Genomic DNA, 26,027 nt, shown 5'->3' with positions numbered 1-26,027 from the left:
TATTAGACTTTCTGCATCTGTGTCCCCACTACACTGTGTTTCTTGGGAGGGGGCACCGTGGCTTATTTATATCTCCCGTTGTCCTCAAAATCCTTTGCTCATCAAGATTTAGTTTGATTAAATTGAATGTACGGCAAGACAAAGATAAATTGTTTTAATTACTGATAACTTTTTTAAAAGAGGAAGCACATAGATTGGCCAGAAAGCAAATCTTAGGGTGGTCCAGAGGAAGACTTAGGGGAAAATGCTTTAACACCTCTCGGTGCTAGATCTGTTCCAATCCATACACAGGCCTGGGTGGATACTCTAAATTTGGGTATACATTGTGAGGGTGTAGGTGAACATGCTGTAGATATTTATGGAAAGGTTAAAAAAGAAAAGAAGTTATAGTATTTTACCTTTGAGTTATGATGATCTGGGTCCCTAGGTCACAGGAATAGTAACTATCATTTTTCAGAAATAAGGGAAAACCCCAAAAAATATGATTGACTTGTGTGTGTGTATGTGTATGTATGTGTGTGTGTGTGTGTCTGTCTGTCTGTCTGAGAGACAGAGTCCCAAGTTTGAATTTCTCTAGGAAGTGGTCACAAACCTATATTTATAATGTTTGCCAGCAGCCTTCCTGGTTTTATGAAGAACATATCATAGAGATGGCCTGCTAGAGAAATCTGTCTTGATCATAAAAAAGCTATGTGATTCTATCAAGTGCAAAATACTTATTGCTAGGTCGAATGACACCACCAGTATGGCTGAAGAATTGTATTCAAAGACTAGTCCCCAAAGAAGGTTGAATGAATTCCCTAAAGGTGCACTATGTTAGTGGTTCCTGATCAGGGGGGCCAGAAGGAAATGGTTTCCTTAGGAGGAAAACACCATAGGATTTACGTAGTTTTACATAGACTTTGGGAAAGAAGAACTTGTTTCCTTCTATTTTTGCTTGGGGTTGGAAGAAGAAAAGATCAAATGGTTGAGAGAGAAACCATGAACCCACAAGTAAATAGGACTGATGGAATTAGCAAAGGAGAGTCCCAAACAAGGGTGCTGGCTAAGCTGTGAGGGTGAGGATATAATTAGCTTAGAAGCAGTAAACAGAAACATTTGGCTTTTAAAACTATGATCCAGCCATCAGATGCTGAAGTTCCAAATATCTAAGAACCAAAACAGCTTGAGGACAATGTCACCCAAACTGCCAGAGGGTCTCTGTCTTCAATACCAGATATTCTGACTGAGAGAAGGGAGGTGGGAGAGATTTTAAATTACCTTTTGAATCTGATTATCACTTTATGAGAAGTCTTTTGAAACACATTCCTTATTCACTTTAGGAGAAGGTACAATCTGATTATAATATTATGCTAATTATATAGATAAATTAGGAGTTTATATTAGATGTCTAGCTACTGCCAGATGTCAGCTGGAAATAAAGCCATACAAAGATACACACATATTCAGATTGAACTAGTTGTTGAACTGTGTAAGGAAGGTTATGCAAGGCATATTTAATTCTCAATGTTTAAGTTTTAGAGAGCTCATTTAAAAATATGTATTTTAAATAATTTGTACATATCTAGAATGAACACATGGGAGGGAAACTTGGTTAAAATAATAGCACATAGACACAAAATATTTGGAAATCACAAGCAGATTAGAGAAGAACTATTAAAATGGTGAATGTAATAATTAAACTGAACAATTGGGAATATCAAAACTTTAGAATCACACATTCACTGAGGCTTAGAGAGAAAGAATCTCTCTCTGCTCTCTCCCCTCCCTATTATTGGGTCTCTTTATGATTAGGATGCAAGCAGAGAGGCTTAGTAAAAAAAAAAAAATGTAGAAACTAAAAATAAGCTCAAAGCTCTTAATTTGTTTTCTTATGTTGTTTAAATTTAAAGCACTGTTTCAAATTAATTGCCTCAAAAGAGTATAGAAATAGTTGTTAACAGTTTTATCAACAATTTATTAACACTTATTCACAGTTACATCGGCACAACAGGTATAAGAATGGATTCTCCAGAGGGGTCATCCAAACTAGAGAATTGCCAGGACTTGGATACAGACTATAGATATAAGGGCTCCATCTAGTGGCCACTCTTCCTAACTGCAGACATGTTCCTAAAAAGTATCTGTGCCACTATAGATGAGGATTATATATGTCGGATTCGAGTCCAGCAGTTTAAACAGAGGGTCTTATTTGGATGAAACATATGTTTTGTTGCCTTTTAAGGGTGAGTTGCCGAGGGAAGGAATTTACAAAAGCATTAGTTCTTCCCAGAAGGTAGACTCATGAACCAGATCTTCTCAAGGTCCTTTTCTGTCTTCTGATAGAACAATAATTTTCCTTGTTTCCCCTCAGAATTTACTTACGGATATATTGTTTGATATTAGATTTTATTTCAGAAAATTTCCTTGTTATTTTTTTAAGGAGATAACTTTTGGTGATTTTCTTTATACTGAGAAGTTGCTTGTCTAAAAAATTATCCACTACATTATGAAAGTAGTTTCTAGAAACAAATAGCAATGAAATAAAATATAATTCTAGTATATGCTTTAGTTTTTCAATTCAAATTCTTTCTGCTTCTAGAAGAGTGGGAGGGGGGCCAGAAACCAAGAAGAGCTGAAAGATCACTCTACCAGCCAGGAGAGAGGGGAAGGAGAGAAAGGGAATTCTGGTACTGTCTGAAAGAGGGGCTCCATCATCGACAGACTGGAGGGCGTGTCTGAATCTGAGTGTGATTTCTGTCATCCAGTTTCTTTCTGTTCCTATCATTCTGTTATCTCCCTTCTTTCCCCCCTTTTTTATTCTTACTTCCCTAATAATACTTAAATTACTGTTACTATGCTGAAAGACCCTTACTATAAAATGTTACTCTCTCAGCTAATAATTTACTTTTCATTTTTCACTTCAGTTGGTTCAAACAGACATTGGCATTCTTTTCCTTTATAAATGTATAAACACTGGGCTACAAGAGCAAAGTGTAGGCCTCTGGTAAGTTTGAGGCACCATACTGCTAAAGGAAATGATGATGAGAATTTACTTCAATGTATATTTATGGCTTCTAGAATTTAAAATGTCCTAAAAAGAAGCGATCATCAGCCAGCTAGCAAGTTCTCCTTATAATAATGAGGAGGTAGCAAGCTCCCCTCCCACAAAGAAATTAAAAGATAGAGGTAGATGGAGTAGTTAACATTATCTGTATAAGCAAAATATTAGATGAGAAATGGATTTAGCTTTGGAAGATTTCACTAAATTCTATAGTCAGTTTGCTGTGAAACTCAAATAGAAAAATATGGGAAATATTTCTGAGAGAAAACTAAGAAAGAAATACTTTACTTACAAGGAAGTCAAGATCCTATGAGGTAATGAAGGGAATGTGGTTAGAAACTTACCTACCTAGGGCTTTTCTCTCTTAGATACTGTTTTTTGTCTCAGGCACTAGATTCTGCTTCTCTCCAAATCCTTAAACAAGGGAAGTATCTAATGAAGCTGATACTAATGGTGGTATAAATAGGTTTCTCTCTACTCTGATATCAACAGACCGGATTTTGACTTCTATAAGAGTTTGGCAGGGGGCATGTGATTTTATCAAGTAAGCAGATTGTCTGTGATCTATCTAAATAGTTCATGATGTTAATGCTATAGCTTTTGCAGCTTTTCTTGATAATTTTGGCAGGAGTATATGACATTTTCACTTTAGGGATACAGGTGGTGGAATCTGCCCATGAAATGATCCCAAAATACTATGTGCAAACATAGTCAGATTGAATTATGGCGAAAGGCCTCTGGACAGACTCTTATTTATTCTAGAAAAGGCAGCATGGGGCAGAAGTTCATCAAATTTTAGAGCTAAAATAGGGTTGGGGACTCCTTCTTCCCAACTACTTTTCCCTAATCCCATTCCCAATCCAAATCTACCATTCCCCATGCCTCCAAAATTTAAAAATAGCTTGAGCAAAGTAATCTACCCAGTCACACTGTACAGTGAGAAGAGGCTTAAAAGGGGGTCTAAAACCAGATCCCACCATCTGGTTGTCTTCTCAGTTCACAGAGTCACATCCCTTCTCTAGGACTTTGGGCCTCTGATAAAATGAGGGAACTGGCTTGATTATCTCTAAGATGCCTAGAAGTCCAAAACCATGGCTCTGTTAATTCAACCTCATGCACTCATTTCTCTAAAATATTCCTGAAATCTATATGCATGACTTCTTCCAAGATGAGAAAAAAAAATCAAAAGGATAGATATTATATATTCCAATTCAATGAACAAAAGCCACTTCTTAAATTTTTTGGACAATGTTAAGGTCCTTAGAACACATATAAAGGGAATTAAACACAATTGCTGACATGTGGCAGAAGAGTTTAAAAGGTCTTAGAAGAGGATTCTGGAGGATTGCAGAGGAGAATTAGATTAAAAGGGGGGATTAAAAAAAGCAGTAGAAACAAAAAACTAAGAATGGTAAATGAACTGAGAGTTGATTGTGTAAACGGCATTAACTTCCCATTTAATTTAAAAAGCTTGTCATCCATTTAATCATTGTATAAACATTTATTGAGCACTTACTATGCTTCTGAGTCTATGACAGGCACTAACGATACATGGTAAGCAAAACCAGGTGTGCCCTCTGGAAGCTCTTCTGCCTAGAATGCCTCTTTTAAGTATTGTCTGGTCCTTTCAAGGAGTTGGTAGGAGAGAACAAACAAATGCCAAATAGCTATGTGGTAAGTACTATAGATAGAATAAAATGTGGTAAGTACTATAAAATGTACAAAAAATTAATAAAACCATATTATCATAAGGAAGAGAAATTTCTTCCAGTTAAGATCAGGAAAAGTTTTATGGTGGTGTTGATGCTTGAGTTGGACCCTGAAAGCTGCATGTAAGTTTGATAATTTAGAAAGGGAATGGGGAAAGGAAGACATCACAGTGGAGGGACCAATGTGGGCTCAATGCTGAGGTTGAAAAGCACAGGGAATACTCAGCAAAAGGTAAGGATTTTGGGTGTCTAAATCATTGGTTATGTATAGATAAGGTGAAGAAAAAACAAGCAATTCCTAGATTCAGAGGAATCAGACTTTCCTTGCAACAATAAATCGATGCCTATGATATGTAAATATGTATGATCCAACCTTATGCAAAGTCATGGGGTGGAATGAACAGCCTTAAGTGAAAATGTCCTTCACCCCACTGAAGGAAGTGAAGTAAATAAACAAGAAATGCAGCTCCCGAATGAATATTCATTTTACTGCATTTCTGAGCGCATCATTCTAATATTGGATAATGAGGACTCCCATGCTCCCCAATAGTCTATAAGAGGCAGTCGTCATAGGAGCAACCCTTTGGGGACCCAACACAGAAGAACTTTTTCAATCCAACAGTTCATGCCTTTTTAAAGTACTGACTTCTATCTGTTCCCTCCAACATGTCAGGGGCACATAGATACAGTGCTGCTGAGGAACACCATCATTCATTAAATTCTCTTCTTTAGAATGAAGCAACTGGCAAAATTCTCTTCCATGGATTCAAGCGACTCTGGTGGCTACTTATCTTGTCCAGTAAGGTCTCTACTCTTGCCACTTCTAGCCTATCAAATATTGCCCTAAATCTTGGCAAACATTGATAATGGTCTCCCAAAGGCCATAAGACCCAATAGGGAGACCTATCTGGAAGCTCCAAATGGAACAATTGTGCTCAAACCCAAGAGAGATCTGACTAGATGAAGATGCTACTTCCTTTTGCTATACATGGGTTGAGGGCAGGGACAGAAGGACTCACCACATTGCCTCGTACTGTCTGTTTTTTCTGGAAGTTTTCTCATCTTCCCACTTGGTTGTGAGACTCTTTGTAGAGGTGACCATGTTATATCCCTCGCGGAGCCTGGTCTATAGTTGATGCTCAACAAATAGTTGTAAACATTGCACTTAATGTTTTTATCAAATTCTCCAATAAAATGCCCCCAAAGGTTTTGAATTTTGAATGACATACCTTAAACATCTGAGATTCAGCTATAGTAATTGTTGTCCTGTGGAGGAAATATGGATTTTTCTGATGAAAATAAATGTCTGTAAGATATTTTACTCCAGGTATAGAGATACCTTACTATAAGCTGCTTATGTGTTAAAGACAGAAAAAAACAAAAAAACAAAAACCAACTAGTGCAAATAATACAATTGTGCAACAGTGATAGTTTAGGGGAAAAAAAGTATATACTTTTCCAACTAGAGAAAGATTGGCTGGTTTATTTAACTTTTACTCAACCCTCCTTCCCACACCCATTGAAATGTATGCTAGGTTTGAAAATAATATTTGTAAAAACTTGACCCATGGCTTTTTCTTTGGGTCAGGCCTACACTGGTTCCAACACCATGATTATCAAGAGTCATAGGATTTCAGTGCTTTCTACATAAACACTATCTGGATTTCACAATCTTCCACATTCTTTGAGGTACTGCAATAACAATATTAGGCACAAAAAAAAAAAGGTGTTTTGGAGCATAATTTGGGGAGATACTGGCACAGCTGCAGAGATTTCCTCATCTGTCATCCAGTCTCATTTCTTACCTTACTTAGTTCTCAGTGGGTTGTTACCAAATGTGAGCTGACTGTCCTACAACAAAATCCAAGTAGGGAAACTCCAGCAGATGAAGTAATGCTTCTGAAGCTGGAACCAGTGGATTATTTCCCTTCCTTCTCAGTTTGCTCTCTTTACTTCCCCTGCTCTTTGGGAAGATTATGACACTCACATCGTTAAAAGTCCAGGGGAGTCAATATTCCTAGATTTTCATTTATTCCTTTTCACCAAACATCAGAAATCTCTGGGTTCTCCAAAATAGAAGCCATGCAATTTATATCCTCACACGGGAGTGTCTTCCAAATCATTCTCTTGCAGAGAGGGTCAAAGGTGAAGAGGATTAGAACCTATCCCAGTAGCAATCAGCTGGCAGGCTTAGAAAGAGTCCTTGATACGGTAAAATTCAACGCTTAAAAAACAGAAGTGGAAACACGGTTCTATTAAGGCATTGTCACTCTCACTCTTGAGCACACCGTTTTTTGTTGTCAGAGACAGAAGTGCTCCACCTTTGCACCTTGGTTACTGCTACTAATCCAGGTTCCTTGATCACCCAAGAAAGTTCTTCCCAAACTGGAAGCTGGGACCATCAGTAGATACTCAAGGGTCTCCAAACAATTAGAACACTAAGAGGCCCTCTTAGCCTTGTGTCAGCAGGGTAGAAGCAGCCAGCCACTGCCTTTGGAACATCATGGGGAGTTAGAGGGATGAGTTTACAGCAGCAATAGCAGCAATGCAGAGAGGCCAGTTTTACATATTAGAAACAGAAATGCCCCCCAGAAGTTTCTGAATATAACTAGAAAACTTGACTGCTCTGCTTGACTTCTATACAGTGGGTACTTCAGAAAATACATTTCTCTGAGAAGTTTAGATCAAATGAAGCTGAAAGGCTGCACAGGAGAGCTGACACCCAGGATCTCCTATAATATTAATCCATGTTTTCTATAGTGCACATCCTTTTTTCCACAACCCACGTTCTATTGTTTTGCTATAACGTATACTTGGGTGGAAGTCTTATTGAGTGATGGGAAATATTCTAGGCCAAGGCAAGATGTTTTTCTTAGTGGAAAGCAGTTAGTTGTATTGCTAAGGAAAAAAAAGTTCATGCAGGTGATCTCACATCTGAAGATTTCCCCCCAATAACCAGATGACCAGGCAGCTACAACCATAAGAGAGGGCACATCACCAACCCAGTGTTTGAACATTTTATTGAGCCTCACAAAGACTTAGCATTTCTGTGAGAGGAATTTTACTGGAAACTCAACCCTGCTTTTCTCGATACTACATAAAAGACCCATCTTTCTAACTTACTGGATTTCATTATTTGCATAACGTTTTACTGACCTAGTGTTTCAATAAACCTGCTATTTGGTCTCAGGAGTCAGTCAAACATATTGTCTGATTGAAGTCACCAAAGGCTTAGAGCCTACTACCGTCTTGTACCAACATGCCAACAGAGCGGTTTATCTGGTTATGTTGTATTGTTGCCTTTTGATAACAGTGTATCCATCAGAGTAGACATACTTGATCTGTGTGCCAATGAGGGGCAGAAATTAACTGAGGAAAGCATTAAAAGCCAATGAAAAGACAAGCTAGGAAACACACTATGTTTTCCAAATATTTAAATTTTGGTGAAGATATTAAACAGATTTTATGATTTATAGTAAGATGTTTTTTCCCCTGGCTTCCTTCATCTAATCATTTTGGCAAACTCAAGCACTTTTCACTTAATATTTGAATGTATAAATCTAATTTCTTCATTTTCTTCCATCTGAGTACACTTTCTCTTTAGTTCACCTGGTGAAATATATTTCAGTACTACTTTTTAAATAAGACATTATATTAGTAATATGTATGCAGTCATCTTTAGGATTAAAAACAAATTAATGCTGATTTGTCATCCTCTCTTTAAAACTGCCAATCCAGTGGAAGACCCAGAAGTGACTGGGATTCTTTGATATTTATATAATTAACAGTTCTAATTAACTAGGACACATATATTTTATAGGTTCCCATGAGTAATAAATTAGTATGATATAAAAGTATGTTAGAATGATTTTCAGTATTCCTTGTCCAAATCCACTCATATTTTGAAATTACAATGTCTAGATGACTTATATTGTCTGAAGGCAGAAATTATTATAAAAGAGCTTTTGTGACAATGTATTATAAGCCATGTGAGTAGTGTTTAAAAGTTGTCCACTAATGTCTATTTGGCTTGCAAAACCTGCAGGAATTCTACCAATGTTTTTCAGTGCTTGTTCTTTCCACCTCTGATCTTTCCTGTCCCCCTTCGTTGTGTCTTACTGATCCACCAGATGCAGACAGCTGCCTCAGGAGAAGGATCTCAATAAAAATCAAAGACCAAGAGGTGAGTCTACTGGAGTCATCACGAATTCCACTCTTCTGTTCCTGTCAATTTTCTTTTTAAAAAAGGCACACCTTTAACTTTTTTGGGGGGAGCGGGGTTGGTGAGGGTTGGTTAACATAAACCAGATTCTAAGTTCAGGCAGCAAAAGCAGTTACTCCAAAAAAACAGCCAGTACTCAGAAATTAATGTATTACTGGTTTGGTCACGGATGGAATAAATTAGATTTCTTAACCCCCTTAAGTAATTTGCGATTTTTATTCAATCTACAAAACAAGATGCTTTTTTCATTATTACCTGCCTTTTCTCAGTATGCAGCATGGCAGTACAATTGACAGTGAGGTGCTTTGGCACATCAGATTTCTTTCCCATTTGTGGTCAGGGATCCTTTTTCACTTTTCCTCACTTCCTGTCAAACAGGAAGGATGAAAGCTCTGGCCTGGGACAATGCTGTCACGTCAGGAGTGGCAGAGGTGTTTACTATCATCCTCTCAGCTTTGTGCTTCAGAAGCATCTCCTGAAACCCTGGGTTTGATGTGGAAACCTGACATAAGCAAAGAGACCTGGGAAGCCCTCCATCTGGCTCTTCTCCCACCTCTCCCATTAAAGATTAAACAAAACTGATGGGATGATTTGAGATGCTTCATTGCCACCAAACTACACCCATGAGTTTGTTTTTCCTTTAAGTGATCTTGTGAGGCCAGTGGGGGGGCTTCTATCTTGATTAATGATGATCATCCTATAATAGGAGCTGGAAACAGTGATACCATGGTTTGGTGTAAGTTTTTGACAAAGAAAATTAGGCTCTGAAAGACATTTCTCATCAGAAACTGTCAATATATTAAAATGCATTTAAAAGTTACTTCTGGGAAACATATTAAATAGGCCAATCATTTAATTATTTGCTAAATGTCAAACCCTATAAAATCATGGTATAATGTCACCCTGACATAAAGCAACATCAAAATTAGTGCATCATCTATAAAGTGAAGTATCATTTGCCTTCAAGTGACAAATTCTATTGCCAAAAAATACCACTGTACTTCTAATAAGTGACACTCATTTTAATAGACCCTACAAAAATACAGTATTTTCAATGTCCCCATAAAACAGTTAACTTACAAATATTACTCTCAGAGCTTTGGTGACATCAATATGTGATACTATTGTGAAAATCCTAATAGAATACTTGAAACGCTAGCATATAAACTAAATTCATTATATATATAACATATATATAATGTGGAAATATGAGAGGGAACATGCATACAATCAACTCTGGGAAATTATTCTGGAATTTCAAATTAACATTTTAATCAAATTAATGACTAATATATAAAAGAAATATTCTAAAGAATTATAAAATGAATTCTGGTCATTTATAGAGGAAAACGATTCTAATGTAAAAAATAACTAATTCTATATTAACTATGCTTGTCCAGTAAGACAGACTCAGGATTTTATATACTTTGAAACTTTTTTGGAAAAAAAGTATTTTCTCTATTTTTGCCCACAAAAACAGGCACTGAAATTAATAATACACGTAGACCACAGCTCTGAGAAATTATATTTGAAGTTTCATATTTAAATACTAAAGTTTTTTAATCATTCACCATAACTTTCTAACAACAGTCTTTCTTAATGATAAATTTTATCAATCTCCAAAACTCATTTTAAATGATTTAAAAGTAGCAAATTAGATAAAGCAACACACAGATAAATGCCACATTTACAAGTAAAGAAATCACAGGGGCTACAGTTTATAATCAACATAAACTTGAAAGAAATAAAGCAATCTCTTTCCTGCCACCCATCATTCACTGCTTAAATTTGTGGTGAAAAAGATTTATCTATAATGACCTTTAGTCTATATCTTAACTCTGTGTGTATTGTAATTAGCTAAAGGCATTGAACAAATTAGTTTGTCCTATTTTTATTCAGGTCCCAGAGATAAATGGCTAATTTATGAAATATTTCACTCTGTGTTATGAGAATTTAGCAAATGAATATGGAACCAAATATAAACACTTTATACCATATGTACAGTTACTTTCATAAGGCATTATCATGTAATTTTTATTGAAAAAGATTCAATATAGTAAAGTCTTATTTTAAGATATAGTTTCTTTCTCAATCCGAGATGTTTAGTTTATGAAAATATTGTTTTTCTCTATATTCTTTTTGTATATATGCCAACATATACCTGTGCTAGAAATATTTTATGGGAATTACAATTCTTTATATTTGTATATTCTATATAAAGGCATATACAACTTTGAGGCAGTGTTTCTGATGGAGAGCAGAATTCGTAAAGAGCTTGTATGTGCTTCCGTGCTCTGAAATTATATGAAATCCACTTCGAGAAGAAACTTATTTGATTAAAAAAACAAAACGAAAACAAAACCAAAACTGCACCAATGCACAGCCGGAGGCTGACAATTAAAACTAATACATAACCACATGAACATCATATTTATATAGTTAACATTTTTAAGGATGATCAGTGCTAACATGTAGTATATTATACATTTGGCACTAATGTTTGCCATTGGTCCAGCAATTGGCAAAATTTGTTTCTATGTATAAATTTATTTTTTGAACATTAGGTCTGGCTAGACGTATCTTCACTATTTATAAAAAATATTTAGACAGTAAGCTCACGTTGAATAACTAGGTCTACTGTGTTCTGGAAACTCTTCAGTAGTAATACAGCTTTTTCATGTTCCATATGTACAAAACTATGTCCATTTGCCTGTAAACACACAAATAAAACAGGGCAATCAATGCAGGACACTTGTATGTCATTTCACCATTGTTTCTAATTGTAGGATTCAAGGGAGTACTGAGCAACCACAAGTTATCAGGTTTTAAAATTCACAACAGAATTATAACTATGGGAACAACTAATTTCATCCAGCTTTGACTCAATTTATTAAGTCAACAAATGTATTTATCAAGCATCCAGTATGTCCTATCTGGGACTGTCCTCGGCACAGTGCTAATCATGGAGATACACTGGTGAATAAGAGATAGATGTGTTTGAAATATGGTAGTGGTTCTGTGCTTGTTCTTTTGTTTGTTTTTTGCAGGAACTTAGTTGAGATGTTTTGAAAGTGTCCATAGGACCACTGCCTTCTGGCCATATAATTTGGTAGAATGATTCTATCAGCAAGGTCGAATATTTCACCCATGACACACATGATTTTGCACTTCCAGTATTATTAAATCTTCTTCTGCCTTCCTGAAAAGTTCTTAGTTTATCCATTTTTATATGAAAGAGAACAATTTTATTTCTCCTATTGCTAAATGCAAGTATATTTATTGTTTAAACAAAGTGGTTCTCAAGGATGCCATCCAATACACCTAAGAGATCCATCCCTCAGAGGTAAGGCACAATGACATTAGTAACAGTGAAGATGCTTGCCATCTTCTAGTTAAGAATCATCAAAATCAATTTTTTTAAGTTTATTTATTTTGAGAGAGAAGGAGAAAGAAAGAGTATGTGGAGGAGTAGGGGAGGGGCAGACAGCAAGAGAGGGAGAGAGAGAATCCCAATCAGGTACGTGTCACATGTCACATGTCAGCATGTGGCCTGATGTGGGGCTCGATCCTTTGATCCCTGAGATCATGACCTAAGTTGAAATCAAGAGTCAGATGCTTAACTTACTGAGCCACTCAGGCACTCCCCGCGCCAAATCCATTGTAAACATAATTAGCCTAGGTTTCAATTTTGGGATTCCAATTGGCTATTATATGACATTTCAAAAATTTTTTGTAGTGAGTGCTCATGGCTCTTTGGTTTTATTCTACATTAAATTACAGGTTCTCTTGATTGGAATGACTTTTATTATTAATATATAGAGAAGTGGATCCCATAAACCTTCACTGTCATGAGAGACAAAATAAAACCTAATCTTATTGAAATTTGGTAGGAATAAATCTTGGAAACTCAATAGGTTAACAATTGTGTAACTGTTTTCCTTGTAGTCTGGGATTCCACTGATTTGGAAGAGTCAGCCAAATTGACTACTTGGGAAAGTACAGACAATAGAGCCAGTTAATTGGTTGACTTTTTCAATTTTCAATTTACTGAAACTAATTTTGGGAACCCATTGCCTTCGTTGTTTTACTTTTTAAATGCTTTCTTAAAATATGATTAATATTTCACATACCACTCAAGATATTTCACTGCCTTTGAATTCTTAAAATTTAAAACAGCTATTTAAAATAGCATCTGGGTGGTTCAGATGGTTAAGTCTCCCACTCTTGATTTCAGCTCAGGTTATAATCTCACAGTTCTGAGATGGAGCCCCATGTTGGGCTCTGCACTGACAGCAGGGAGCCTGCTTGGGATTCTCTCTCTCCTCTCTCCCTGCCTCTCTTCTGCTCACCCTTTCTCTTTTTCTCTCTCTCCCTCTCAAAATAAATTAAAAAAAATAAAAATTAAAACAGCAGATCTCTAGCATTACTGGATAGTCTTTACATCATAGATGAAAATCATCTGACACATTATGTTATCACTAATTTGTTAAAATTGGTTGGCCAATGATGTGATAAAAAAGAAAGACCTAAAACATTGCATTTTTTAAACCAAAGTACACCTAAAAAATAAGGAAAATACTGGGACACAAAAATGTAAATCCATGAAAACCCATATAACTAGAAGTTTAAATTTGTTTTGAATTAAAGAATCTCCCTCTCTCTCCCCCTCCCTCCTTCCTTCCCTCATTCTCTCTTTCCCCACTTTTTCCATATCTATATCTGTATCTATAGCTAATCTCTAACTATATCTATATCTAATCTATCTTTATCTCTATTTCTATTTCTATCTATACCATCTATATCTATAACTTTCATCTATCTATATCTCCTTTAATATATATAATAACATTTAGTTAACTGAAATGCCTATCAAAGTTGGCATTGGTTGTTGCAGTGGCAGGAAACAGTAGTTGGGTAGAACTTTGGTTTTGTTACACAGCCCAAATTTCTTGCTTTAAGTTATAGTTAAAAGCAGACAACTGGGTTCTGTGTGATGTTATTTCTGGTAAGATGGTGATGTGGAATAGAAAGAGCACAGCATATGGTACATTCTTTTTATTCTCAATCTGTATCTGACATGAGGAAAATAGCAAACTTGGGTGAAATTTATGTTTATTTCTGAGGAATATACAAACTACCTTAATGTTTCAGTTTGACCAAAAGACATACCTTAATTGTGAATTAAATTTAACTTTATTTACTTACTTACTTATTTTAAGTAAGCTTTATTCCCAGTGTGGGGCTGGGAACCACAACCCTGAGATCAAGAATCACATGTTCTACTGACTGAGCCAATCACATGCCCCTAAATTTAATGCTAGTAATGGAGTCCTTGATGTTAAATAACTGTGAGTGCTCAGATTTCCTCTATCAGAAGAGTCAGAACCTGGAATTGGAATTAACTCAAACCCACCAAGAATTTTCAGAGAGTTGTTGGAAATTTAAGTATCTTGATGTTTCAGGGAAAAAGGAATGTTCTGGGATTTGGAGGACATGAATGGTATATTGTCCATCATTAGAATTCAACATTCCTGGTTTTAGCAACAACCAGTCTCAAAATAATACCAATTTTGAGCCCTCTGGTGAGTACCACAGGCTGTGTTCTTATACTGACTGTACAGAAAGAAGAGGCATAGTAAATCTACCCATATACACCAAAGCCCAGGAGCTTTGTCTGGTTTGTATTGTGAATGGGGGCATGGAGTTCATGTTTTGAATCTGACTTGTTTCCTTTTTCCAGGCAAAGAATAGAAATGGAGACGCCTGAGGCTGTAGCTTTGAGACATAGCAACTGGGCAGGGAGTGATTGTGGCTGAGTTTTTAAAATAAAAATAATAATAATAATAATAATAATAATAATAATAATATCAATTTTAAGGGCATAAGTGACACAGAACCCAGATAGCAAATTAATCATAGCTGTTAATTTTTAATGGAATTTTTATAAAAAGGTCTTCAAAAAAAGGTTGCTCTATCTCCACCATTATTTTTTTTTCTATCAAACATATCTGTTACATGTTAATTGTGCCCAAGGCATTGTGCTTGGCACTGGGGATAGGAAGTAAGAAAGGATGAGACAGGGAAGCTCCCGTCAAGAGGTGACCATATGGAAGGGGAACTTAGCCATGGACATCACTAAAAATAATGTAGAAAATGCCTTACCTGTAGTTTGGACTCAGCAGCTGATGAATTGAATTAATATCAGAAGACAAAAATAAAGTACTAGAGTAGCTCAGTGGAAGGAAAAGAGAGGGGGAAAATTTCCAGAGAAGCTGTTTCTTCCTGGTACCTAACAAGTTTCCCCAGTAGTCACACCTGGCAAGAATGTGATTAGTGAAGGGCCACAATCAATGTCTTGTCTCAAGCCTGGAGTCTCCTCCAGTCTTAGACATGTGAACAATTGGCTCTTTCAAATAAAGTCTTCAACAATTGATGCAGGGAGAAGGGTTTTAATATGATCCAGGTATGTAATCATTTTAATGAGAATTTAAAAATAAAAATTCCAGTGAATTTAGATCCTAGGTTTTAGCATGAGAAGGCAACCATAAAAATAAGCTAATGTGGAGCGGCTTGATAGGAGGTGGGGTTAGTTCATAGATTTCTTTCTTCAAAGCAAAGAGAGATAGTCCAATATGTGAAATGTTTAAACAGAAGTTTTCTGGAGAGATAGAGAAAGGTAATGAGAGAAAGAGAGAATGAGAGAGTGAGAGCAAGTATGATCTAAAGCAATCCTTTTGTTTTATAAATGAAAGAGATACACCTCAGAGAGTTCAAGCTAAGTGACTGAGGCCACACAGCCAGGGGTGAATAATCTGATACCATAATATTCCTTCTTATTATTTCTCTCAATACTTCACTAAAATAATAAGACCACAATTGCCTCCATGGATTTGAATTGGCATTTCATTGATTATGCTAAAATAATGAACATTTTCTCCTCGAAACTACTGCTATATTACCTCCTGACATAATTTGTTATTCACTGCAAAACCTTAATTCTCATTCAGATTCCTATCAGGATTAACTTAATTCATTCTAAAAATACTGGTAGAAATAACATTTAATCCTAAATTAGAATCTCCAGAAATGCTGAATCTCTCATTCTTATTATAGTATTAACTCTGGCTTAATTGGGTTCTTGTAGCCATATGTGAGCTTTCGCTCTCAAAAGTGGAAAGACTAAGTCAGGCTATCTGCTAGGGCAGTGCCAGGAAACTTGAGAGGAAATGGATTAAAAAAGGAGAAAACTTTTAGGGTAGAATCTATAAATTTGGCATCTAATTGAACATGGGTATGAGAAACAAACAAGAATCAAATTGTGACACTATTAATGAAAAATGGAAACGAAGGAATAGCTTAGTTAGGAAGACAATGGACATTGAGGCCATGGCAATGCGGGCAAGGGAAGTGTGGATCATATATTTAGAAACAAGAGAGTGGAGTTCAGGAAGGAAGGTCAGGATGGCAGTATTAGCAACAGAGGTTAGGTTTTACTGCAGTTTGGTATTCACTACACGGAAGGCTGAGAGATTTATCAGAAAATAAGTTTAAAACAGAACACTGTGAAAGAAGGAAACTCTAATAGGGGAGTAGGAGGGGCTTGCAGCTTGGGACATGGAGAGTAAAGCTGAGAGATAGTGTTTGCTGTTGACCTTGGCATCTAGAAACACCTGTCTGAATTAAGGGAGGGGAAGGTGAAGCAGAGCCTGATCCTTCCAGCCCAAGGATGGCAGAACTAAAGAAGAGGAATTCCTAAGGGACCTATGCACGGTGGAGAGAGAACAGGAAAGCTGGGGTCCTAAGAGATCCTCGCAGGAGAATAACTGGGAAGAGTGTCATGAAGGGGGAGTCAAGGTACTGTGCTCAAAAAGTAGCAGGAAATACAAGAAAATCAAATCTTTTCCAGTGACCCCAGTGAACCCTAGTTTTCTGCAGCAGAATAAAAAGTAGGGAAAAGGCATAGCCAGATGAAGTCTGGCCTTGTTTTTGGGTCTATTTCCAATAAAACAGGCTTCAAGATGTTCTAAATCACAATCCGAGTTCTAATTCAAGGCTAGAAAGATCCCAAGTATACATGAGCTTTTAATATGACTTTAAATCAGCAGCTTCTAGTATTTCATGCTTTGTAAGTGACAAATGAGAGTTATATAGTTGGAAACTCAAATACAGGGCTGATTTTCCAGAAGGAAATAAGTAGATTGATAGATCACGGAGTCAAATAAACACTAGGACTCTACATATAATTTTAGTACCCAGACATGTTTTGGATCTAAAACCCAAGCTTTGGTGGGGCGCCTGGATGGCTCAGTCTGTTAAGAGTCCGACTTCGCTAGGGTCATGATCTCACGTTTTGTGAGTTTGAACCCCACGTCAGGCTCTGTGCTGACAGCTGAGAGCCCTGGAGCCTGCTCTGGACTCTGTCTCTCCCTCTCTCTCTCTCTCTCTCTGGCATTGCTCACGCTGTCTCTCTCTGTCTCAAAAATAAATAAACAAAATAAAATAAAAAAAAAAAACCCAAGCTTTGGTGAACCTCAAGAGGCCTAAATGCCACAGCTAGGGACTGCCTGGGAATGGCTTCAGAATACTAGGAGGACTCTGAAAGATCAGAAAGCACATTATTTTAGAAAATTTATTAAAGATTAAATGATTTAAATATACATCAGGTGCTTAGGCCTGGTAAACTATAAACCAATCAAATGTTTGCTACTACTATTAATATTACTTCACTTTTACTTTCTTGAATTTTCATGGAGTCACAAACAGAAGGACAAAATGTCAGAGGAACTTTTCTTTTTTCTTGTTTAGTTAACCCTCATTTTTTAAAAGATGAAAATGTAAGGAGGATTGGAGACAGTACATGAAATATCAAGCTCAGAGTGTTAGTGACTAGGTGGGAATTTATGTCACAGATGTCAACTCTGTATCTTGGCATAATTTGTTTCATTGGATGTTGTGAGGCTGGTAATGAATGTTTTCGGTTCGTTAAATGAATATAATTTTTAATATGAATTGAATAATTTCTTAATATGGAACATTATGTTAGACCTGATGCTGGGGGTTACAGTGATGGAAGGTGTTGGAAGAGGGGTTTAATATTTATGGTTGTCTTATGTGTGTGAGTGGAAGAAGAGCTGAGGAAATAAAGGCCAGTATGGCGCAATATTCATTGCAAGATATAAATCCAATGATGCTTTGAAAAGTTAGTGAGTATAACCTACCTTCGTGCATTTGATAATTTGAATATATACACAATGGAAATGCAAAAGATGCTTTGGAGAATAAATGCTAAATTAACGAAATTTTTATTTATTAAAAATTTTAATGTTTATTTATTTATTTTGAGAAAGAGAGAGAGAGGGGGCAGAAGTGGGGGAGAAGCAGAGAGAGGGAGAGAAAGAATCCCAAGCAGGCTTCATGCTGCCAGTGTGGAGGCCAACGCGGGGCTCTAACCCACAAACTGTGCAGTCATGACCTGAGCTGAAACTGAGAGTTGCACACTTAAGCGACTGAACCACCCAGGTGCCCCAGGTTAAGTTAATAAAATTTTAAAATGCATGGCCACATTTGGCCACATCTATGTTTATATAAACACAGTGTCTTTTGTGCATTATAATAAAATGTGTGCACTTTAGAGGAAATAGCAACTTAATGAAAAATGATAAATAAATTAAATGGTTTATTAAGTTAAAATGAAATTAATAAGAAAAGATTTAGGAAAGAAAAGATATTTTGAAAATTTTATGCTTCCAGAATATATGATTGATGGGTTTCTGGCTTTAGCTGATTTGAAAGTATAAAGGAACATTTTACTATATAATCTTTATATTGTTTCTAGAAGCTATCCTACCTTTTAAAAATTCCATTTGACATCTGTGCCATAAAATGATTTTTAATTGCCCCTTTGCATGATTGAGACATGGAAAGATGGAGGGTTAATGAAAATAATATTTACAATTACAACAAAAAGTAGAGCTTTGCAATTATAGTCATCAATTTACTATAAAACATACTTGGTTTCTGGATTTCATCCTCTGGTTTCTCCAGGATTTTTCTTTGACTTCCTTCTGGTAAATGTTTTGTTAAATGGATAAATTATGGATGTTTATACTACAGTAATTCTACAGAGGATTCTGTATTTCTCCCAAGAATTTTGTTGTGCCCTTATTATTCAAAGCTCTGAATTTAAAAACTAATTGCTAAGAAGGCTTGGCCCCAAGGTTGGTGGTATTATCCAATAAGAAGGACAGCATGACTCTTTGAGAATCCAAAAGAGAAATGGAATTAGAGACTCAGATGTGTAATTTTTGGTTGATTGAAACTCACCCTCAGGGACAAATGTTTAAAGGGTCAGGATACACTCATTTCTAATTAAGAAATTTTTTTTAATGTTTATTTTTGAGAAAGAGACAAAGAGGCACAGAGACACAGACAAGCGTGAGCAGGGGAGGGCAGAGAGAGAGTGAGACACAGAATCGGAAGCAGGCTCCAGGCTCTGAGCTGTCAGCACAGAGTCTGATGTCGGGTTTGAACTTGGAAACTGCAAGATCATGACCTGAGCCGAAGTCAGACACTTAACTGACTGAGCCACCCAGGCCCCCAGCATACATGTATTTTGTACATTAGATATACATTAGCACATAATATCTTTGAATGCCTAGGCTCTGGGAATGCAGGAAAACTGAAAAAAAAAAAAAAATACAGCAACCATATTTGAACTACAAGGGCAAGCCTTCATGGTGTTTAATCCTGACAGCCAGACATTATAAGAAACAGTGAAAATTTTAAATAATTATAATTATGTTTCACATTAGCTACCTGGAATTCTCATTTCAAAATTTTAATCTGATAGAGTGCTCTCATTAAATATTGGCATTTATTTGGAGCCGAATACACTGCATAATCAATACTACACTGACTTTATGCCAAGTCATTTGGAAACTTCTCCTTTCTATCAAAAATCTGAACTACAGATCTTAAATTCTGGGAGAGTTCCTATAAAAAATTTACAGAGCGCTTTTTAAATGTAAGAAGTTTGGAGTCTTAATGGCTTTTACTTTAGTATTAAAAGCCTCTTTATAGAATAAAACATAGATAAGAATTTCTCTTCTATCTGAAGTGCACACATGTATTGCTGCTTGAATGTTTCATGAATTTAGGCTCAAAAAAAATGAACATGACAATATAGAATAGACTCAACTAAACTAAATACTTTGTCAATTATTTGTTTAGAAATTTGGGCATGGAGGCCACCTGGGTGGCTCAGTTGGTTAAGCACCTAAGTGAGTTCGAGCATCTAAGCGAGTTTGAGCTCTGCATCAGGTTCTGTGCTGACAGTGTAGAGCCTGCTTGGGATTCTCTCTCTCTCTCTCTCTCTCTCTCTCTCTCTGTCAGCTTCTCTCTCTCTTTGTCTCAAAATAAATAAATAAACTTTTTTTTAACAAAAAAACTTTTAAAAACTGTGGGCATTGAACCGGTAATAGTCATCTTGACGACATTTACTTACTCATCTGATCTGATTTTGGAATGCTGTTTTCTTCTTATCAACATGTTGAATGAGCATCTCTAACAAATGGATTCCCTACCTGGGTTTGCAAAGCATTTCCCTGACAAGATGGATGTTATTTATTTTAAAAGAAATAGAAACTGCAAAGTGAACAGAACTGCAAAATCAACCTTTAATTTTCAGGGGGCTCTTTGTAGCCATGTTGGTTTCTTTTTGGTAGAAGATTTGCTCTTAAAAGAAGACAGACTGGGAGTTGATTTTATTAAATGTTTAAAGTCCTCCCTATCCTCTCTTCCTTCTTCGTTTTCTGCTCAGGTAATTTTGGGCATATCTGCTTCCCGGGCTAGGCTATATGAAGTCAAGGACTTAGTTACATTCTTTATTACACTGTTCACATTGCTTGGCACAATACTTTGTACACAGAGGCCATTTAATATATATTTTCCAAATATATAAATAGAAAATGTGCTGAATATGATGCTATCAGTAAAGTTTGTTCCAGTAAAATCAGTACTGTATAATAGAAGAAGGTCAAATAAGTTATTTAATAAGAAACCTTGCAGGGTTGTTGTGTGATATAAATGACACAATATAGGTACCTAATTATTATTTTTACTTCAGCCAAATTATGGGAGTCAGAGCCAGCCTAATGAGCTTAACCTGTTTTTGTTGGTTTTCCTGTTTTCCTTATTTCTTATTAATTTGCAATAAGTATTTATTCAATCTTTTATTAGCTGACTGTAGTGAGCTTCATAAATGCAATAATAAATGCAGTGAAACTCTGGCATATAAAACCATAAACATTTAAAAAAATAACTTTTGTTGTCTTCTAGTCAAATTGTATTCAAAACAATCTTATTCCTTCAATGTATCATATCATTATAAGCAATAGTTTCTCTGAACACCAAGAATGACATGATTACTGCCCCCTTCCCCCCACCTTTCTCTCCAACCTCTCTGATGTTTTTGATTTTCAACCACCAAATAAAATCAACCAAAGAAAAAGCATTAACTCATTTGGCCTTGCGGGGAAATGCTTTAGTGAAATTTCCAAATACCTTAAATTTATTTTTTTTTAAGAGTCTCATCTCATAGTTCCTTTTAACTATAATGAAAATTTCTCACTCTACTTTTTGTAGCCTTTTTGGGAGAAATTTTAAAAATACAGAGACATGAATATACTCTAACCCATTCTGAATGACTCATGATGATAATTATGAACATGAACGCTATGTGGGATAAAGCTGTGGGTCCAGTTAGATGCTTCTGTAAGAAACATCTCCCAACGTGTGTTCTGTGGAGGTAGTTAATTGATGTTATTAGTAGAGAGGGCTGTATGGTTAAATATGTTGGAAAACAAAAGTTTAAGAGATTTATCAGGTTCTGGGGCGCCTGGGTGGCTTAGTCGGTTAAGCATCCGACTTTCACTTAGGTCATGATCTCGCGGTTCGTGGGTTCGAGCCCCGCGTCGGGCTCTGTGCTGACTGCCAGCTCAGAGCCTGGAGCCTGTTTCAGTCTGTGACTCCCTCTCTCTCTGACCCTCCCCTGCTCACGCTGTCTCTCTCTCTCTCCTAGAAATAAAACATTATAAAAAATTAAAAAAAAAAGATTTATCAGGTTCTGAAATGCTTAATACATTGTGAAATCCTGAAATAAGGGACAGAATCTGAGGTGGCTCTGATATTTTAAGGGACGCCATTGAGAAACACCTTATAGTCTACACTGAATGACTCTGCTGTACTTTCTGAAATTTGTTTCTGCCTTTTAAAAGAAGTTTCTCGCCATTCCTGTACAGTGAAACTGTCATCTATGATTTCTTGCTTCTGGCAATGTGCCTGGATCCAGAGGTTTCCCCTTGGTGGTCTGGAAAGGGAGGTAAAAGGTTCTAAATATAAAATCAGGTCTTATGAGTAAAAGGTATGGTATTTAGTGCATGGGCTTTGTGACATTAATTATGGCTTCTTGAAAGCACTTTGTTTTGAGGTTGTTGAAGAAATATGCCAAGCTATTAGCAGCTAACCACACCTACTGGTCATTCAAAGTGGTATAAAACTTCCATTCAGACAAGGAAGGTTTGATCCAGTGGTCAGATAGATACAACGCTATATATCTGTATATGATAGATTCAGGCATCTGTGGACATTTCATTTAGAGTTTTGGGAATCTAAACTTTCTTCTTATATTCTGAGCCTTGAAAGCCGTATCTCATCACCTCCTCCCCATTCTAAGCCCCCTCCATGTTTCAGTTCTTCAACTCAAAGCAAAACCTTAAAATTCTAGGATTTTCTTTCTTCAAGCCTGCAATCTACCTCTCCAGTATTCTCTCTTTGAACTCCACACTCACTCATTGTGAATTGAGTCTTTCATCTCTGTTCCTTCAGAGTGTTGTCAGGATAGCTCACAGCTGTTCCTCCTGCTACTTATACACCTTTCTCCTCTCTGTTAAGCCTGGGGTAACTCCTGCTTGCTCTCTCTCTCCCTCTCTCTCTTTCTCTCTCTATTTTTTTTCTGAGAGAGAGAGAGTGAGCAGTGAGTGCACTACTGGGGGAGAGGCAGAGAGAGAGGGAGAAAGAGAATCCCAAGCAAGCTCCATGCTGTCAGTGCAGAGCCTGATACGGGGCTCGATCTCATGAACTGTGAGATCAGATGCTTACCCAATTGAGCCATCCAAGGTGCCCAACTCCTGCTCAATCAGGACTAACTCTCTTGATAAGGCACTCCAAACCAAACAACCTACCAACAACTAACTGAAACTTGATAGACTTGTTTTTTTGAGAGTGGGTTCTTGAATTATCTATATGAATTGTACAACCAAGGTTTATTATGACTAGAAAACAAGGGAAAATATCTTATTTGTTTCAATTATCCTATCTTTTGATTATTCTACTGTGGTATTGTAGGCATATAGCCATTGACCAGGAATATATTTTGGGAAACTCTTAAAATTATGGTAAGGTAGAAGAGAGTATGAGATGATCTTTATGTATCATATTAGTATACCTTATATGAGAAAAATCTGTTTTGATGACTGATAAAATCTGGATGTCATTAATAAGTACCTATAAATCATTTAATTTATCTTCTCTTGTCCTCCTAGGCTCTTGTCTGGAGAATACAGGGTGGACAGGTAAATGAAGAGAATATTTCAACTATGGTCATATAATAGAATATTATACTTAATATGTAATATACATACAAATAAGCATTTTGTTCTAACTGCAAACCATGTTAACTATCAAGTACAATATGTCCTTTTTTCTAGTCTTCATTTTTCAACAAGTAACTATAATTAATAGATTTTCTATATTATTTTTTAAATTTTTAAAAGTGTTTTTATTTATTTTTGAGAGAGAGAGGCAGAGCATAAATAGGGAAGGGCAAAGAGAGAGGAGGACACAGAATCTGAGGCAAGCTCCAGGCTCTGAGCCGTCAGCAGAGTCTGACGGGGGGCTCGAACCCATGAGCTGTGAGATCACGACCTGAGCTGAAGTCAGATGCTGAACCAACTGAGCCACCCAGGCTCCCCTAGATTTTCTATATTTTAACATATTATAAATTTAAAATATATAATAAATAAGATTGAAAAATTTTTAACTATTAATAACATGACAAAAAAGAAACTATGATGTTAAACCAATGGAATCACTACTTCAAAAATGGTCAAATATTGGCAAATTCACATGGTTCAATCTAATAACATTTTTTTATGATGAATGTGCTTTTACTTGTTCTCTCTCACTCCTGTAGGATTTGACTTTATGTAGGAAGATGAGATTGGGAGAGATCAGGTCTCCCAGCATAGGGCTAGCTCCTTAGCCTCAGGGTCTTAAAGCAACATGACTCACTAAACACAGTAGGTCATTTGAATATGCTCATTAATTATAGTGTATTTATTCTGGGAAAATGAACAGTAAAATGATAGAAACATCATGTGAATATATTTTAATTAAGATTATCCTCTAATGCACACCTCTTCATGTAATTCCAATGACATGTCCCTGGTCCCATAGGAGAGTAAGAAGAGAATAGTGGGTTAAAACAGTTCTAGACAAAGAAAGGGACAGCTTTTTTATGATAAATTTGGGGCTTGGGGGAGCTTTGGGAAAGGTATATCTTTTTTGCTACTTAATATCTCTTTTGTTATTTGCTATTGTGTTAGATCAAACCCAATAACTCCCATCATTTAGGGAGCTCATTTGTTGATGTTTGTTTGTTCCTTTGACCTTGATTTTCTAGGTTGTTACATTGATAACAAGGCTTATAAATAAATTTGTTCCATTGAAGAGAAAAGATCCTCTTATTTCTTTCAGAAAGTATAACCCACTTCTGCTTTTTAACTAGTATGAGTAAAACTGTGAATATAGTAATTTATTTATGGTCTATGTGCATTTTTCTTTTGCTGAAAATGGACTTTGATTTTATTGTACTTAATACAAATGAGTTCCACAGCAAAAAAGAAAATCTTACATCTTTCATAGTCATGTGTGGAGAGAGGAGCCAACCCGGGTACAGCTCTTCTGTAGATTTTTGGCTTTTAACAGATTGGGTTTATGATTCCTTCCTACTTCTTGCATTAGGAATTGATTCCTTAGTGCACTTTACACTGATTTCTCATCTCTCCTACTCAGTATATCTGTTTTCATCTATACTGATTATCTATCTTTCTATCTGTCTGTCTATCTATCTATCTATCTATCTATCTATCTATCTATCTATCTATCACCTACCTATAGATATATGGATATGTAACATTTTAGCATATAATATAAACATATATATTATATCTGGATTCTCCTGAATTCAGAGAGAACAATCTTTCTTTTGCTACCTCTGTCATGAATGAAGGCAACTCTTAGCCTTACCTCAAGTTATGGAAGACTTCTCTAAGCAGCCTAGCATTCCAAAGATCAGAGATCTGAGATTAACTGGCTACATTTTTTTTTCAGGCTCAGAAATTAAAAATAATTATATGAAATTCAGTAGAGAAAAAAAACCCTAGCCATTTCCTTGGCTAAACAGTAGCATTTACCAAGTGTTAGGGAATTACACTGTTAATTTATTCTTGACTCTTTTTCATCAAAATTTATAAAATTACTAGAACTTTTTGAAAGTGTTCAGTAAATAAATAGAAGATCTCCTCAGAGCTGAGTTGCATTGGGCCCTTGCATTGTTGTAAGTGTTTGTAGACCCAGTCTGACTAGAAAGATCTTTTCCCACATGTCCTCTTTTCCCCCGTGTCCCAAAATATTATGCTGAACCATTTCACATTTGCTCCAAATGGTTAAATATCTATGATGAAAGATATTTCTACCTAGTGATATTGTGAGAAATTTCTGGGGTCCTAAGTCAAAATACTGAATCTTAGATAAACTGATGATACTTAAGTCCCTTCTGGAATGTAGGAAATGATCAAGCAGAAGTGATTTCAGAGAAAGGAACAAAGAAAGCAAATGGTTATACCAAGCATTTACTTAGCTGTTTACTGGAGTGAACCTTTTCTGTTCCACAGAGCTTTAAGTTAGAGAAAAAGTCCTTTCTATCAGACAGTAC

The 26,027-nt window shown here is 36.2% G+C and overlaps 1 protein-coding gene and 1 non-coding gene across 2 annotated transcripts in view; one reads left to right on the top strand and one right to left on the bottom strand.

Annotated features, from left to right (window-relative positions):
* Positions 1-9,188: 9,188 nt before the first annotated feature.
* The window catches only part of LRRC7 (leucine rich repeat containing 7), a 561,823-nt gene continuing 544,984 nt past the window's right edge, over positions 9,189-26,027 (bottom strand). Inside the window, exon 30 of the mRNA XM_077776423.1 lies at positions 9,189-11,684. Within this exon, the coding sequence (XP_077632549.1) occupies positions 11,577-11,684 (108 nt within the window). The 3' untranslated portion in view covers positions 9,189-11,576. The remainder of the gene's footprint in view (positions 11,685-26,027) is intronic.
* LOC144241801 (small nucleolar RNA SNORA51) lies at positions 14,548-14,676 on the top strand. Its single transcript, XR_013338199.1, has one exon. It is a non-coding gene; the product is annotated as a small nucleolar RNA SNORA51 (small nucleolar RNA).

This window comes from Crocuta crocuta, unplaced genomic scaffold, assembly GCF_008692635.1.
Source record: "Crocuta crocuta isolate KB4526 unplaced genomic scaffold, BGI_CrCroc_1.0 scaffold342, whole genome shotgun sequence".
Classification (NCBI taxonomy): domain Eukaryota; kingdom Metazoa; phylum Chordata; class Mammalia; order Carnivora; family Hyaenidae; genus Crocuta; species Crocuta crocuta.
Note: the sequence above shows the minus strand (reverse complement) of the source record. Positions and strands in the feature narration are given on the sequence as shown.